Source organism: Pangasianodon hypophthalmus, chromosome 20 (genome assembly GCF_027358585.1).
Source record: "Pangasianodon hypophthalmus isolate fPanHyp1 chromosome 20, fPanHyp1.pri, whole genome shotgun sequence".
Classification (NCBI taxonomy): domain Eukaryota; kingdom Metazoa; phylum Chordata; class Actinopteri; order Siluriformes; family Pangasiidae; genus Pangasianodon; species Pangasianodon hypophthalmus.
Genome location: NC_069729.1, coordinates 5599515 through 5615655, shown reverse-complemented (window position 1 = coordinate 5615655; position 16141 = coordinate 5599515). Strand labels below are relative to the sequence as shown.

General features: G+C 38.4%; 1 protein-coding gene across 3 annotated transcripts in view; it reads left to right on the top strand.

Moving 5' to 3' along the window:
* cdh4 (cadherin 4, type 1, R-cadherin (retinal)) overlaps positions 1-16141 on the top strand; it is a 397112-nt gene that overhangs the window by 326627 nt on the left and 54344 nt on the right. For all 3 annotated transcript variants that reach the window (XM_026935538.3, XM_026935539.3, XM_053227230.1), the window contains one exon: positions 8166-8360. In XM_026935538.3, the coding sequence (XP_026791339.3) occupies positions 8166-8360 (195 nt within the window). The remainder of the gene's footprint in view (positions 1-8165; positions 8361-16141) is intronic.

Below are 16141 nucleotides of genomic sequence, written 5' to 3'. Positions count from 1 at the left end.
AGTGAGGAGAGGTGCACAACCGTTACATTCTGAACAGCAGAATCACGTGCCATCTCGTTAGCGTGCAGAAAGTTCTCTAGAGCTAGGAACACAGAGACATTGGTTGCTTTGACTTCACTGATGCAAAGCTGCTGCTTTTTCTTCATGGTGGTGCTTTTATCATGCACATCAAAAACAGTTAAACTGAGCCCCTGTAGTCCCAATACATCTGCCAAATATGCTAATTTTGCCAGCCACACTGGATCCTCAAACAGACTTGGTAGGGGAGACTGTAGCTGATATAAAAATATCTTCACCTCTGAATGAAGCTCATAGAGCCATGTGAGCACTTTGCCTCTTGATAACCATCTCATTTCAGTCTGTAGCAAAAGCTGCACATGTTCACTGTCCATTTCATTACAGAGCACACTAAACAGAGGTGAATTCATGGGTTGTGCTTTGATCAAATTTACAACTCGGACAGCAGAATCTAGCACAGATTTTAAATCCATAGGCATTTTCTTAACTGCCAAGGCCTCAAGATGGATGCTGCAGTGGGTCCACTTAACGTCTGGGGCAACTCCTTTAATCCGTGCAGTTACACCGCTGTGTCAGCCTGTCATTGCCCTGGTGCTGTCTGTACAAACTCCGCAGCATTTCTTCCAGTCAATTCCATTCTCTTTAATAAAGCCATTCAGAAGCTCAAATATGTGCTCCCATGCTGTTCTTGTTGACAGGGGCTTAGGAAACAAAAAGTCATGTGATTCGCAGTCAAACTCGTAATGAACTTAAACAAGCAAACTGGCCGAATCTGCGACATCAATAGTTTCGTCTAACTGCAGTGAAAAGCACCTGCTAATTTTAGTGCGCTCTATTAGTGTACTCCAGACATCATCTGCCATAACAGTGATTCTGTGAGTGACTGTGTCATTGGAAAGGGGTACAAGATCAAGCTGTTTTGCTGCTTTCTCACCACACATAATATGAGTCATCGCTTTTGTGAGATATAAACAAAGCACTTCACCAATAGTGTGAGGCTTAACTGCTTTAGCAATTAGTAAGCTTGCAGAGCATGATGCTTCTTGCACTTTCGACACTATAGTCCTGCTACTTTTTACTGAGGCTTTGCTTTGATTCAACACTTTCAATTTCCTCTGGAAAAAACTCAACTGGCTTGTTCTTCAAAGTGGCATGTTCTGTTATCAAATGTCGCTGCAAATGTGCTGGCTTCATACTCTAAATGCTGAGAATATCACCACACACAATGCACTGCGTCCTCTGTGCTGGTGACAGTAAACCCTAAACTGAGGTAATCTGAATTGTACTGCCTCGTAGTCATATTCTGACTCTTGCTAGTTCTGTTAATTTCCGGATCGACAACAGAGGTGCTGGAAGCTGCATCATCTCCCTTACTAGATGAATCCGTTGTGTCAGAACTAGCATTATTCCTCTTGAGGTCTGGTGGCTTTAACAATGACAAAATGTCTGATTTATGCTTTTTCATTTTAGCTGATATACCAGAGTAACAGGGTTTTGATAAGATGGAGGGGTACACATGAGTTACGCTCGTCCAATGATAAAGTCCATTGCATAAAACTATATTAAAATTGTAAATATATCAGAAATTGTGTATTTATGATACATTTCTAAAACACGATAACATTTTATTTTAAAAATTAAAAAATTTCCAGTCATGTACCACCAGGGGCCACTACAAGTTCCACCAGTGGTGCGCTTGCTACAGTTTGAGTACTACTTCCTAGTGTGCACAAACTTCTGAGTAGCAAGAAAAAAAAGTTTTGATAGAAACTTAAGTAGTTTTTAGACTAACATCCATATCTCACAACAGTATTTCAGCCTTGTTCACTCTGCTCCTAATGGTTTAGATGCTTTCTTTAAAATTATTTTTTTTATACTAAAAAAAAACTAACCAAATATCAATGTTACCATCAAAATCTCCATTTCAGCATTATTAGTCATATTATATCACCTGTATCAGTCATATTAGATGGAATGACTAAAATCTAAAATCCACTGTATCAATAACTCCACAATGAACTATTAGGGTTGAGCAATCCATTATATCATGAGGCCTCACTGAAGCCATAATAACAATGATTTGGGGCAACTATCTTACACACACACACACACACACACACACACACACACACAGGTAAAGGTAGGTACAGCTGCATTCAAGATTTCTAATCTTCTATTGGCTTCATGCTGCATTTCTTCTGAATACCAGACATGGTAAACAGAAAAGTTGTAACCATTTTGTTCAAACCAAAAAACACTAAACTTCTGGTTCTGTCATCTGTCCTTTTCTTTTATTTTCCTATAACCGCACAGCCCCAAGTGTGTTATTCTGGTTATACCACATCCCACCACAGTATAGCAGCTAAATAGTCATTCCCTTACCATCTTTTTTTCTCTCGCATGTAGTAAGACTTAAAATGCAATTTGTCAAGTTAATGAGAAACAGAGTCTTCTGTTCTGAAGTCTTTCCTGTGTCAGAAAAATTACTGTTAAATGCTGACACTACAGACTCCTCAAATAAATGTTACACATCTCCTTACAGAAAGCCGTTTATTATTAGCCTTAGATTAGGAGGAGTCCTGTGAATGATCTGTTACTATGCATTAATATAAACGCATTGTTTATTGTGAAAGTCAGAGCCGTGTTGTTAATGAAAGTGAATCCACACCTTCTGATTTAAGAAGTGTGAGACCACGTCCACTGCAATTTAATCTAATCTTTGATTTCTTATTTCAAATGTCAAAATTTTCCTTTTCTTATTCTATTGGTAGATAATGATCTATTCTGTTGGCTCTTAAAATAAATGATACATTTATTTATAATTTATTGATTATATTCATGATATTTTCGCTTGCTAAAGTGTAATTTTTGGCAGTGTTTTTTTATGAAGAAACGAGTGTCTTCTTTAATTTAATCCATGGGTGACAAGTGTATAAAGTGTATATAAATTATACATACTGTTTATATAATTATACACACTTCATTCGGTTTTAATCCTAGATGCAGGTTGTGAATGTTTGTAATGTTTTTTTTTTTTAAATTAAAAGGTGAGGTGATTAACAGGATCATATCATTATCTGCAAAAGCGTAATAGCATGTATGCATTCTTTTGGGGGATTTTCTAATTAATACTTCAGTTAACACTATGGTGCTTGAGGGAAATGTATCAAAACTGCAGAAGAATTAAACCCTAAATGCTTTGACATGAAGTTACTAAGTGACTTATTAATGTACACAATACACAGTGGTGATTAATTATGGAGCAATCGTGATTAATTATGGATTCATTATCTAGTAATTGCTCTTAATTGCAATGTCTGGTGTATATAATATATGATGAGGTTTTGAGATGCTAAAGATCTAAAGATATAGATGATGTCTTAATACAAAGCTGAAAAGTTTTTTGCTTTTGGTTGGGCTGATGATCTGAAATAGAACAGACTTTTATAGTATCTTTAGACCTATAACATTTTACTAAAACTGCTTTCTAAGTTTTTCTGTCCCAAAATACTCATTCCTGACTGCATTTGTGCTCAGTCTCTGCTGTAGAAGTCAAAACTTTTTTTTTTTTTAAATATGTATCATTCTATTTTGGTTGGTGGCCACTTTTGTAGTGAACAGAATAATTTCCTAAAATTATTCTAAAACCTATTTGGTAAACCACAAGTGAAACTGTACATAACTGTCACTTCTGAAATTCACATTTACGTCACTGAAACAACAGATTAAAGTTATTCATTCTTTTGGAAAGCATCATATTTGTAAGTATTTTGTTTGCCAATGTCATTTCACAGACAGGATTTCAGAGCTAAATTATAAGATATAGCAATTGAAGGACAATAATATCTTCACATCTAAAGGTTTTATACAGTCAGCTTTGGAACTATTCTTTCCCTTTAAAAAAGCAGGCAAAAACAATTTGTGTAAAATAAACATTACATACAATAAGGCAAACCTTTGACTCAAACAGTTGGAGAAACTACTTACTTTTTGTTTAACACAAAGCCATCCCCTTTTTAATAATAGTATTTTCTGTCTCATTATGAACAACCCTGAATAATTTAAAATAAATGCAGTTGTTTTAATAATAATAATAATAATAATAATAATAATTTTTTTATGTTCTCACTCTCTATTGAACTAATTAAATTATGTACTTGTTGTCTCTGACCAATTCTATTGTTGTTTCTGGACACATCTGAGGTTGCACACTTTCCCTTGATATTCCCATCATCATTGAGAAATCCAGAGAGCCAGGTAATGTTTATTAAAATCCTAAGCAGTTAAATTACTATTACTCACAACTAGAGACATAATAAATTAATTTAAGTCTTAAAATGTTGAAAGAAATTGGACCCAAAACCTAGTTGCCTCTGCCAAAAGGTTAAGAATTGCTAATAGAATTGCTAATAAAATATGCACACCCTTACTGCACATCCACATGAAAGGTGTTATGTTTTATATATTTGCTCCTTTTTATGAAGGGTGCTAATATTTACAGATAATGTATTTGTGCCTAGGATTCCAATACTCCATTAAGGCCTATAGTTCCATCATTCTTGCCAGCAAAAAATAAATTTGTCGTTCCTACAGCGATCTGATGTTTGTTGGAAGAACACAGAGAGGAAGAAGGCCTCAGGCATATGGAACAGTCATGCTGTGGGATTGGAGTGTTCACTGGACATGACTGTGCTCCTTTTTGAGCTAAAATGGATCAGGCACTCAAGCCCCATGTTCGTCCTAACACACTCTCATCTCTCTCCAATATATCTCGTTTTCAGTGTGACGGGATTTTCAGCTAACGTGTGATTGAAAGGCAGAAGGGAGCAGTTAGTGTGATATCATTTGCATATTTCAAACGGGCTTCCATTTATTATTCATGATAAAATCATAAATGGGGGTCACTTATCATCTTTATAATAAATGAATTGTCTCTAGTGAGGGAGTGAATGTCTCAGATGTGAAAATTGAAATTTAGCTCAATATACTGATTTTTAAAGTATGAATACACTGCTCACAGCACAGGTAGTCTTAGGATTTTTATGTATAGAAATTCAGTAAAATGTACAAAACTGGCTATATTTCAATTCCACAAGTGAGCGCTCAGTCTAATATAAAATGGGTACTTTTATGACGTTCTGTAACAGGAAAGTTCCTGCATGTGGAATAATTTTGCTCAGTGGAACAATAACCTCCAGATGTCTGCAACATGGCTGCGGGCCGACAGGCGCCCGAACGGGCATCTCCCCAGCGGAGTGCCAGCTGGCTGGGCTGGTTCTTCTGGAGCTCAGGGCAATCCATGCAGCCATTTCACACTCACTGACTCCTGAATGCCCATCAGGCATCCTACAGCACATCAGGCCTGTTCTGGTTTATTTCTCCACACCCTCCTTTTGTAATCGTCACATTTGCTTGTTAGCCTGCCAGGAAAATAAGTCTTTTCATTAGGAATCCTGTTTCAAGGCCGCGTCTCGTCCTGGCATTGCTATAATGTGATGCATTAATTCATTCTCAAGCTCACTTTCTGGCAAGGCACTGACTTTTTGCAATGCACAAGAGAGGCTACAGTAAGATCTGATTGGATGAATATGGCATATTATTGGATTTGTCCCTGTATTTCAGTTGAGGCACTGTGGAAAGGAAGAATAGGAAGAGAGAGAGAGAGAGATGGAAAGGACAAATGTTCAGTGTTAATGAACAGATCCGGTTGGAGAGAGATAAGAGTTTTATCAGTGTTGGAACACATTGGGATGTGGCTTTGCACACACAGCAGCACTGAAGCATCACTGTCACATTTTTGCAGAGTGGACTGCTGCATCACTAAGGTCACACCATGTAATTTGACATAAACTGTGGACCAGTTCCTTCTTTATGGAAACCATGATTATTACAGATCTACAATACAATACACAATACTTTAATTTTTACAGGGTGAGAAATCCTAATGAACACATACTGCAAATTTGATGCAATACAAGGTACCCTGTACTTTAACATGGTTGGTGTTTTCTGGTTTTCTATACTTAAATGAATTGAAGAGAGCTGCAGTTTTCTTAACATTTAACAACAAATAATTTTTTGTGAAGACTTGTCTCTCTTCAGTAGCAGACACAATTTAACATGGTTTTGAAATGTACGAGTGAAAACGTGTCAAAAAAGCTCTAAATGCACTGCCTTAGGCTTCATTTGTCCACTGTTGTAATGAACCAGGCTCAGTGGAAGAGTTAGGATCCATGTGCATTATTGACTCCCAATCTAAAAGCAAAGTACTTAGGCAGGTAATGGTAAAAGGCAGTATTGGCAAAAATTGAATAGTCAAACACGTTGTAGCAAAGTGACCAAACACAGAATAAGCAATCAGAGAGAACACTGCTCAGGACTTACACAACTCGAATGTATGGCAAGACTTTGTAAAGCATGACTGTCCTGTGTCCTTAAATAGAGAGCAAACCTGGAAACAAACAGGAAATGAGCAACTGACTCGATTTCTAGAGACACTAAAGACTGCCGAAGGGTACTGGCCTGGGCTATCGTGACAGGTCTCTTAGTTTCCTAAAATGTCCTACCTGGAACCCTTTCTAGTAAGGAAACACTGTTGTCCAACACGCTGAACCTTTAAGTGTTCCCCCAGTGGGACAACCAGTGAACCCTTAAGGGTTATTGATTTAACCTTTTTTTCTGAGCATATTTATTTATATTTAATTTTTATAGTTAGATCTCAACTGATTCTAAGGTATTTAAAATCTGAGCACAGTGCTTTATCAATGGTAAAAGCACTCCTCATTTAGATTCCAATTAAACCACTTAGATGTTCTGTTTGATTTGAACTGAGAAACAGAAAGAAATAGAAAAAAAAGCCCAGCAGATAAAGTGTGGTTGAGGTTGCTATTGAAAAGTCCACCAGCAGATTTAACAAATACAGCATTACAGATGGTTTTATCAAGGATGGAAGGAGAGCCAGGAGGTATAGGCAACAATCCAACCAGATGAACAGAGTTACAGCCTCTAAAACAAGACAGAAACATTTGTCAGTTGGATTGGCCATCTTAACCTTCTCCTTGGCCTTTTCACCAGTGACAACATTCTCACCACTGGCCATAGTGTTTTCCTGTCATTTTTACTACTGGGGTGGTATTTGATCTGTCAGATTCCATTTGGTACATGGTCATAGCATACGTCACTGTTGAAGTGCTCTGTTATATGGGCTGAGTAACACTATCCCAGCTGTGATTTATTACCCCTTTAAAAGCTCTTTAAGTGAAGACCCCATGGTTGTCTTAATAATCCCTCTTTCAGACACAGGTGTGCTAGTGTCATAAATGAATTGTTTATAGCCTTGATGTTGACCAGAGCAGGTAAATTAGACAAGCAGAGTTTTGTGACTGTTGTAGGAGGAAAGATGTGGTTATCTAAACCTAATGCGCTAACATACAAGCCAAGCACAAGATCCTCTTACTTGTGTGGGTGATGTCTGTTTTCTTGTGTTAATAGGTTGCAGTCATCTTGATTTTCTTCTTCACATTTAGTCAGACAGGTCTAAATATAGTGTGCCTCTTGTACAGTGGTGTTACATATTGGAAAGCAAATGCTTCAAATACATTAGAGTCCTGCAGTACATCTCTGGAATAGGAATAGAACATGAAGCTTGAGACGCTGAAGGATATGTGTGATTGGACGATGCATTTTTTTAGTAACAGTCGAGATGGACTATTCCATCATTCTCTACTTATAGAGTAGGGATGTAACCAAATCCGAATACATTATTCAGAATGAACAGATACTACTGTATATGCGCATACATGTGGTAAAAAACTGCCTGAAATGTTCACATCTGGTTAAGACTAGAAAGCCTGCCAGAACGGGTCACAGGACATCTGGTTAAGACCAGAGTGTGCATCTGGACTGGGATCCCGTGGGCTGCAACAAAAAATGTTGCTAGTGGGTGTTTTCTACTTTCCTGTGGGCATGAGTGAGTAGTCAGACATGAAGCTCCCTGGACAAAGAAAGACCATTAACATGAACGTGATGCAATTACAGCATTCATTCTTTCATTCTACCTTCTCAGCAACAGTATGACACATGACAAGGCTAGGAGTCCAGTAAGCCTGATCCTTTTTTTTCCTGCATATGTGTTTCTGGTTTCACAGATTGGTGAAGAAACTGGTTACCACTCAAGATCCCACCACAATCACTACTCCAATCCCAGAGTCATCATGTTCCCACGTCGACACCAGCGAGGCTCCTCCACCAATGGGCTGCGCCGTCAGAAGAGAGACTGGGTCATTCCTCCCATCAACGTGCCTGAAAACTCTAGAGGACCCTTTCCACAAATGCTCGTCAGGGTGAGTGACAGCTACGACCACCAACTTATGTACCATAAGCAAATATTTGTATTTCTGACTTGGTTCATCTTAAAACTTTGAGAAGGATACTAAAAGTTTTACATCTCTGGGTCCTTCACCAACAATGATTTTGTTACAATATGTTTCTCAGTTGGAACATGTTTAGAGCATCTGTTAACAGTCTCAGAAATCAAAATGACAGAATCTGCGTGAGAACTTTCATATGGAATGGTAGCTCTCCAAACATCTCTAAAACCACAGTCTCTAAAAAATGAAAAAAACAGAAACATAGTTCTCAAGCCACCTTTCTAGTCACTCACACTTCTAAACAGTAGACTCTCTGGACCGCCATTCTCCTGAAGTAGTGGAATACTTGAGATGAAAGCACAGCATTACAAAAGAACATTCTTGAGAGCCTCCATACACAGAGAGCTCCTGTTTCTTCTCTGGAGAGTTCTCGGGTATAAAGTCGGCTCAGATTCGGCACCAGATTGAAGCTTTGACATGAAGGACTAATCTGTAATGGGGTTTGACTAGAGGCACAGGGTCTAATCAGTCTGGTGCTCAGATAATGATTGGTCTTAATGTGTAAGTTGTTTGCCTCTCTAGATTTCTTTCTGTGAGTAGTTAGGATCCTTTTAAACATCACACAGTCGAAGAAACACAATGAAAAATAGAGATGCAGTGGGCATCGCGTATCGGGTATCCATCCTGATACTGCGTTCATTTACTCACACTTGTAAAAATTATCCAATACCAGCATCCGATACCACGTGATACTATGTGACGTAAGCCTTGTGGACCCTGTCGCAGTAATGTATAGACAACATGAAGTGACAACGCAGACAAAGAACTACAGCACCTTCCTATAATACATGTGACAATCAGCCACTATTGGTTCTTGACAGTGAGGGATTCCGACGCTATGAAAATCATGAATTGGTCTTTACTTTCAGCTGTACAGATACACTTTCCCTGAGTGAAACAAAACCTGTTCTTGTCCACTGCAGCTGTACTTGATCCAAGGTAACTAATGTAGCTAGTGAATGCACTTCATTTAAAATCAGCTGGCTCACATTATAAAGAACGCGTCTAGTCGCTTAAGCGCACGAACACACACATGCACATGGCCACTGTGTAAACCAGGGAAACATAACCAGAACTCAATAACATGTTCCATGGCAACCCTGATTTATTAATACTCAGTGGGTTACTAATTTTGGCATCAACAAGTACCAAAAAACATCGTACTCGTAACTGAAAAACACATTTTTTGCAGCAGCTTGGAGCTTATCTGTATATATGAAAGCTCTGAAAGCTGAATTATGTATTATCTGTCCTTCAGCCTTTCCAGCTAGGATGAGCCTTCAGTAGGCAGTCCTCATCCTCACCTGTTCCCTCATGCCCATTTTTCCAGATTACACACGGGGATTACAGCAATCTTCTCCTACATGCACACAATGACAAAGCTTGTGAGTGTGAAAGCATCATGAAGTCAGTTGTAGGAATGTTCTGATAACCCCATTCCCACCTTTGCCATTTATGATGTCTGGGCTTAACAGACCTCCCACTATGGGTGTTTACTCATAGCAGGTCTTCTAAGACTTTATTTCTTGTTGCCAGTTTTTCAGTAGAGAGTGTTAAGTCCCAGGTCAAGGTAACACACAACACTGCTAACAAATTCAAGCATTTATGTTTAATTGATGATTTTAAGCTGAAGTCCATTTGGTCATAATAATAAGCCAATAAACTACTCTAGTTAACTTACCTATTTTAACAAAAGAAGCCCCTACAACAGACTTTATGTACTAGCTAAGTAGTTAGCCTCAAAGCTCGGTTATGCTCGGTGTCTATATTTCTGTTAGGCATTTGGAAAATGTATTTTTAAAAAAATCACATCAACAGAGTAGAAAATATTTCTGTAAAAGAGACACAAATCTATAACATTCCAGAGCAGAAACCAAAATATATCCAAGATACCATGAGAGAGAGAAAATAATAAACAAACAGGCAGAAGAATGAATGAATGAATGAAGTAATAAAAATGAATACTTTGTTAAAAAAGAAATTGCAGCTCATATATTGGCCCAAACAACTCTAAGCATCATAAGAGGGGGGAAATAATAAACAAACAAGACAGACAAACAACAAATAAATGTTTTTTTTTATTGCAGCTTATACAGTTACCCAAACAAATTTAGGCATCATATTTGGGAAAAAATAATAAACAGACAGATGGACAGGCAGGCAAGCAAACAAACAAATAAATAAAATAAAATTAAATTTTAGAAATAAAGAAATAACTTGTTTTGGAGCTCATATATAGGCCCACACGACTCTAGGCTTATATATATTTTTTTTCATTTATTTTTGCTCCAGCAAAAACTTCATGCAGTGAACGTCATTGCAGTCCAATTAAGCAATTAACCTTTGGAGTGTAATTACTTCTTTTCATCAGCACAATGAAGCACTGCGCTCCCTGCTACGAGGCACACATGCATTTGTGTCTTCTCCCTAATCGGATAGAGCGGGGAGAGAAAACGCACAGCTCTGTCGGCTAATCTAATAAATGGTGCGACGTACATTTATCATTGTTTGCACTTTGTTTATCTCCAATTACCTCTGAAAAAGAATTTCAATAAAAGCCCACCCAGTATAAACACACACACACACACACACACACACACACACAAAAACCCTCCCAAAATGAAAGCAGCAAATTCATAATTTACTGCCTGCTACCAATCAATCTGCACCACCACTCTCCCCCGCTACACCGAATAGTCCATTAGCTCAGAGATGAGCTGGAGAGCACAGTGTGCTGAGCCAAAATCAGCCAGCTTTTCATTTCGGTGAATACAGCGGATGCTTGTCGGATGAATAGGAGGTTGATGCCGCAGATGGAGAAAGCAGTGTCTAAGAGTGAACCAAAAACACTGAGGATTGAGAGTGGTCTATAGAGAAAGAGAAATTCTGGAAGGAGTGAAGAGTGTCAGATAAGACGAGAATGTTAGTTTCCGCTTGTTTGATCCTCCTTCCACACTCATTGCACCTTTTCTCCCTCCTTGCTCCTGGGAATAAGAGCTACACCCATTAAGACTGGAACAACACTGCAGAATGATTGAAAAAAACAACAAAATAACTGTCTGATATTTTTCTTGAAGCTATATATATGCATTAATGCTGCATTCATGCGACACACACACAGTCCCCTCAAACCCACAGTGTGAAAGGGAAAAATTATAATGAGTAAAACAGAACATGAACTGCCTCACTATCAAACAGCATAAAGTTTCATCGCATGCTATCTGAAGGCTAAACACCCACATAAAGCTGAAATTCAGTTATAATTGGAGCAATGTGCTGTGTGATTACAATTCTAGACCTCTAGCGAGATCTTGCGCAGCAGATATAATCAGATTGCGCTCTTTTCCTGGTAAATCCCCGCATAACCTGCAGTGCTAGTGCTAAACTAAATGTCCAGCTGAAGCTTTCACACCACCTCCTAACATAATTAGATGCAGTGAAAGCAGCGGTCACAAGGTCAGCACTGCTTTATGTACATTTTATAAAGGAATTATAAGTGATTGGGATTCATGGAGGTGTGCTGAATATCCATATGACTTTAGAAAGTGTGTGAGCGTGCCTCCTGGTAATTACAGCGAGAGGAACCAGGCCGAAGGAGCTAAAAGTTCATTATCTCTGATTATGATCAAATATAAGTGATTTAGGGCCTTGTGCATGGACTTGGATCTAGTTAATGCATCATTGTGCTGCAGTGTGTGTGTGTGTGGGTGGAACGTGTTAGCACCAGGTCTAATGAGGACGTCGACCGTACTAGCTGATGTCTAATGTGGCAAGTTTTTGCTTGGAGCAGTAAAGTTTATTTTACAGAGACTTTCTGGTGACCTTACATGAAGTGGTGTATTGGTAATTTCCTTTCTGATTAAACCCCCCACACACACTGTGTAAAGGCTTTGCATAGAAATACTGTATTTACTGTATTAACATTTATTAGCATGTAGGCAAGTGTTGGCATGTAGGCAAGGCTATTCAGTTTATTTGAAAGTTACTGAGGTTATGTGATGTCAAAGAACCTAAATGTGTCCAGTTGTGGGCGGCAGTCGGTTAGCTAGTTATCCAGCAAATGTAATATCTTAATTAAGAAAGGAATAAAACACTTAGGAGCATGCTGTTATTGCAAAATAATCAAGGCCAGGTGGTGTCCTGTGTGAAGCAAAGCTACTAGTACCACTGTAACATCACATGCCAAAGTAGATTATTCCTCTAATGCCACTTATAGTTAAGTTTAACATTGTGGAACATCTGGAAGACAAATTATTTCCTGTAATAACATATATGAACAGTCATTCCCTTTACCAGCCTCCGTTTTTCTCTCTAAGACAAAAAAAAAAAACTTTTTTTTTTAACTTGTTATTTAACTTGTCATGTTAGGGAGAAACCACAAACATACTGACTGTTACAATGCATTGATGCTGGAGATTCCTTCCATAAATGTTAAATAAATGTCTCTTTAAAGCATTGAAGGAAAGAAGCTTGTCTTCAATGATTTGTGAGCATCTAGGTGTTATTATGTGTAACAGAAATTATAAGGACTAAATTTTTGGGGAAAAAAATGATAAAAATCACATATTCCCTTTGTACATGCTTTACTGGCATGGGTGCTGTGTCCATTTGTAACAGTCATCCTTTGTGTGTGTGTATGTGTGTGTGTGTGTGTGTGTGTGTGGACCACCCAGAACACATCTACAGCTGTGGCTACACACATCATTGGCTCTCTGCCTGGGTAACATGACAGATTCAGACAAAACAACAATACTTTTGACAAATGATTAACCAACAATATTTTTTATAAGCATTGTGGGGGGGAAAAAACATACGGAAAAGTGTGTATTTGGAGCATTATCCTGAACATTCTGATTTGTGATCATTTGTTCCACAAGAACAATGTTATTTATGGGAATATTCATTTTTTTTGTTTCTATGATCTGTGTCTCTCATCTAATGATTTGGTTCCTGTTTATGTAACAAGTTGAAGAGAGATGAAAATCGTGATCAAAATTTTGCCTCCAGATACACGAATGAATACATGAATGAATGAATATATTTGGAAAAAGACCAGGTGACATTTTTCCGATCATCAACTGTCCAGTTTGAGTGAGCCTCTGCAAACTGTAGCCTCAGATTCCTGTTCTTGGCTGACAGGAGTGGAACTCCATGTGGTCTTCTGCCTCAAGGTTCTACACGTTGTGCCTTCTGAGATGCTTTTCTGCTCACCAAGGCTGCAAAGAGTGGTTACCATAGCCTTCCTGTCAGCTCAAACCAGCCTGTTCATTCTTCTCTGATCTCTCTCATCAAGAAGACATTTCCGCGATTGCATGGTGTAGCTGCACGATTTCATGCATTGCGCCGATGCATTAGCTTATTGGATTATTGAATGAAGGCACAAGGGTACAGTTGTTCCTATTAAAGTATCCAGTGAGTGTATATTACATGCAAATAAGTGGCAGCATGGAACAGCCCTTCAGTTGGTGAAATTTCTTATATATATATATATATATATATATATATATATATATATATATATATATATATATATATGTGTGTGTGTGTGTGTGTGTGTGTGTGTATCTGTAAACTACAGGAACTGCAAAAAAAGTAATGTTATAGCATTTAAAATCCCTAAAAGTGAAAAGGGAGAAAATCACGTTTAAGAATTCCATTCTGATTGCTGCACAGAAGCATCACAGATGTTTTTGTCTGTTGTCCTCAGCAAAAGGACAGCAGTGAAAGCACTCATTAAACAGCACCACTGTCTCCTGAGCTGTCTGCTTTTTAAAAGGATGAGGGTAAAGCTCTCTTGGTCTCTGCTTCTCCCATACGTGAGTTTAGGAGGCTTTGCTAATGGCTTCATTTGCACTATTGTGCACAGGGATGGGAATTAAAGTCATTGCCAATGTCTGGAGGAAGTGGTTTTAATTCCAGAAACTATACCATGTTCAGCGGCTGATTCTGCTTTTAATTGCTTGGTTAATGTTTTAATTAGGTTTATGATTCCCTTCTTAACTTTAATTAACATTAGTTCATTTTCTAATTATCTCATTTCGACAGTGCTCAATACCCCATACACAAAGTGGGGGGAAAGTCATGTGTGCAGACTGATGTGCATGTGCTCGTGCAGTACTGAATATTGATCAGTGATGCGTTACTGTATTCAGAGGCCAGTGAGGGAATGACTGTTTTACAGCTGTTATAGCATAAGTGCTAACAGGAACTAACATGTCTTGCAGATGTCCTACATCAATAAGCATAAAAAAATGGATAAAAATTGCATCATTCTTTGGAAGTGGAACCCGATGTGCTCCTCTGCTGTTGCAGCTCATCCGCCTCAAGGTTCGACGTGATGTGTTCCAAGATTTGTTTTCTTCTCATGACGGTTGTAGAGTTATTATTGAGTAGCCTTCCTGTCAGTTCAAACTAGCTTGTTCATTCTGCTCTGCCCTCTCTTATCAACAAGGCATTTCCACCCATAGAACTGAGGCCAATGAGGGAATCAATATTTATACTGGGGGCTGATCACAGGGATGTGACTATTGTGAGTCACGGTCATAGCACCACTAACTGGCAGCAGGAAGTGTGTCACTTAAACCAGGCTTTTAAATAGTCTTCTTATATTTACCTGAATCGCTTCATATTTGGTCAGAGTAATGTCGAGACAGATGTAAAATTGCGAAAAGATTCTTGATATCTTAAATAGTGTTGTCGTGGTAACGTATCAAACTTGAATACTCTGTTTTGAGGCTCTTACCATGCTTAAAATTTCATGAAGGTCGACACACACGTGAGAGTTGTCGGCCGTTAGGCGTAGGCAAAAGCTAAGACATGGGCTCTGTAGCACCTCCTTTTGACTAGAGTGGTAGGGTCAGTTTTACCTACAGTCACCAAACTCAGTACATATTCAATTCAATTTTATTTGTATAGCGCTTTTAACAATGGACATTGTCACAAAGCAGCTTTACAGAAATAAATGGATTCACAAAAATATATTGTAAATATTTGAATTTATCACTGTGGTGGCAAGGAAAAACTCCCCGAGGTGATATGAGGAAGAAACCTTGAGAGGAACCAGGCTCAAAAGGGAACCCATCCTCATCTGGGTGCAACGGATAGTGCGATTATAAATAAATCCCTTCTATTGTGTACTATATGGACAAATAGTGCAATTGTGCAACCAATAAATTCATCACAGTTTTTGCAAGAAGTCCGGCTGGTTGAAAATCTATCCACTGTCCACTGATGGAGTCCTGAGTACGAAGCTGCTCGTGGCAACTGCAGCCCCAAAGCCACTACAGCAATCGCAGTCCCAAGCCATTACAGTACAGCTCCCCATATGTATACATACATATGTTACATATATTGTTCTCGTCAAGCCGGACAACTTTCAAAATGGCAGCAATTAGCTCTGCCCAACAGGAAGTACATCATTTTGGATTTAATGTGGATTTTTTGAAAATTACAGGCTCTGAACTTTGAACTTTTGCTATCTCAAACGGTGTAGCCATGGCAAGGGATTAAATTAATGACAAAAAAGGGAAACAGGAAGAGTCTCATATCTTCTAAGCGTATTGTCTGATTTCGATCAAACTGGTGCTGTATGTTTGGTCATGGAGGCTATGTTGCACCCCCTTCAATGCATGTGCCCACTACACATTACTTCACTACAATTAAATAATGGCTAATAAGGATAGCAATATATATCT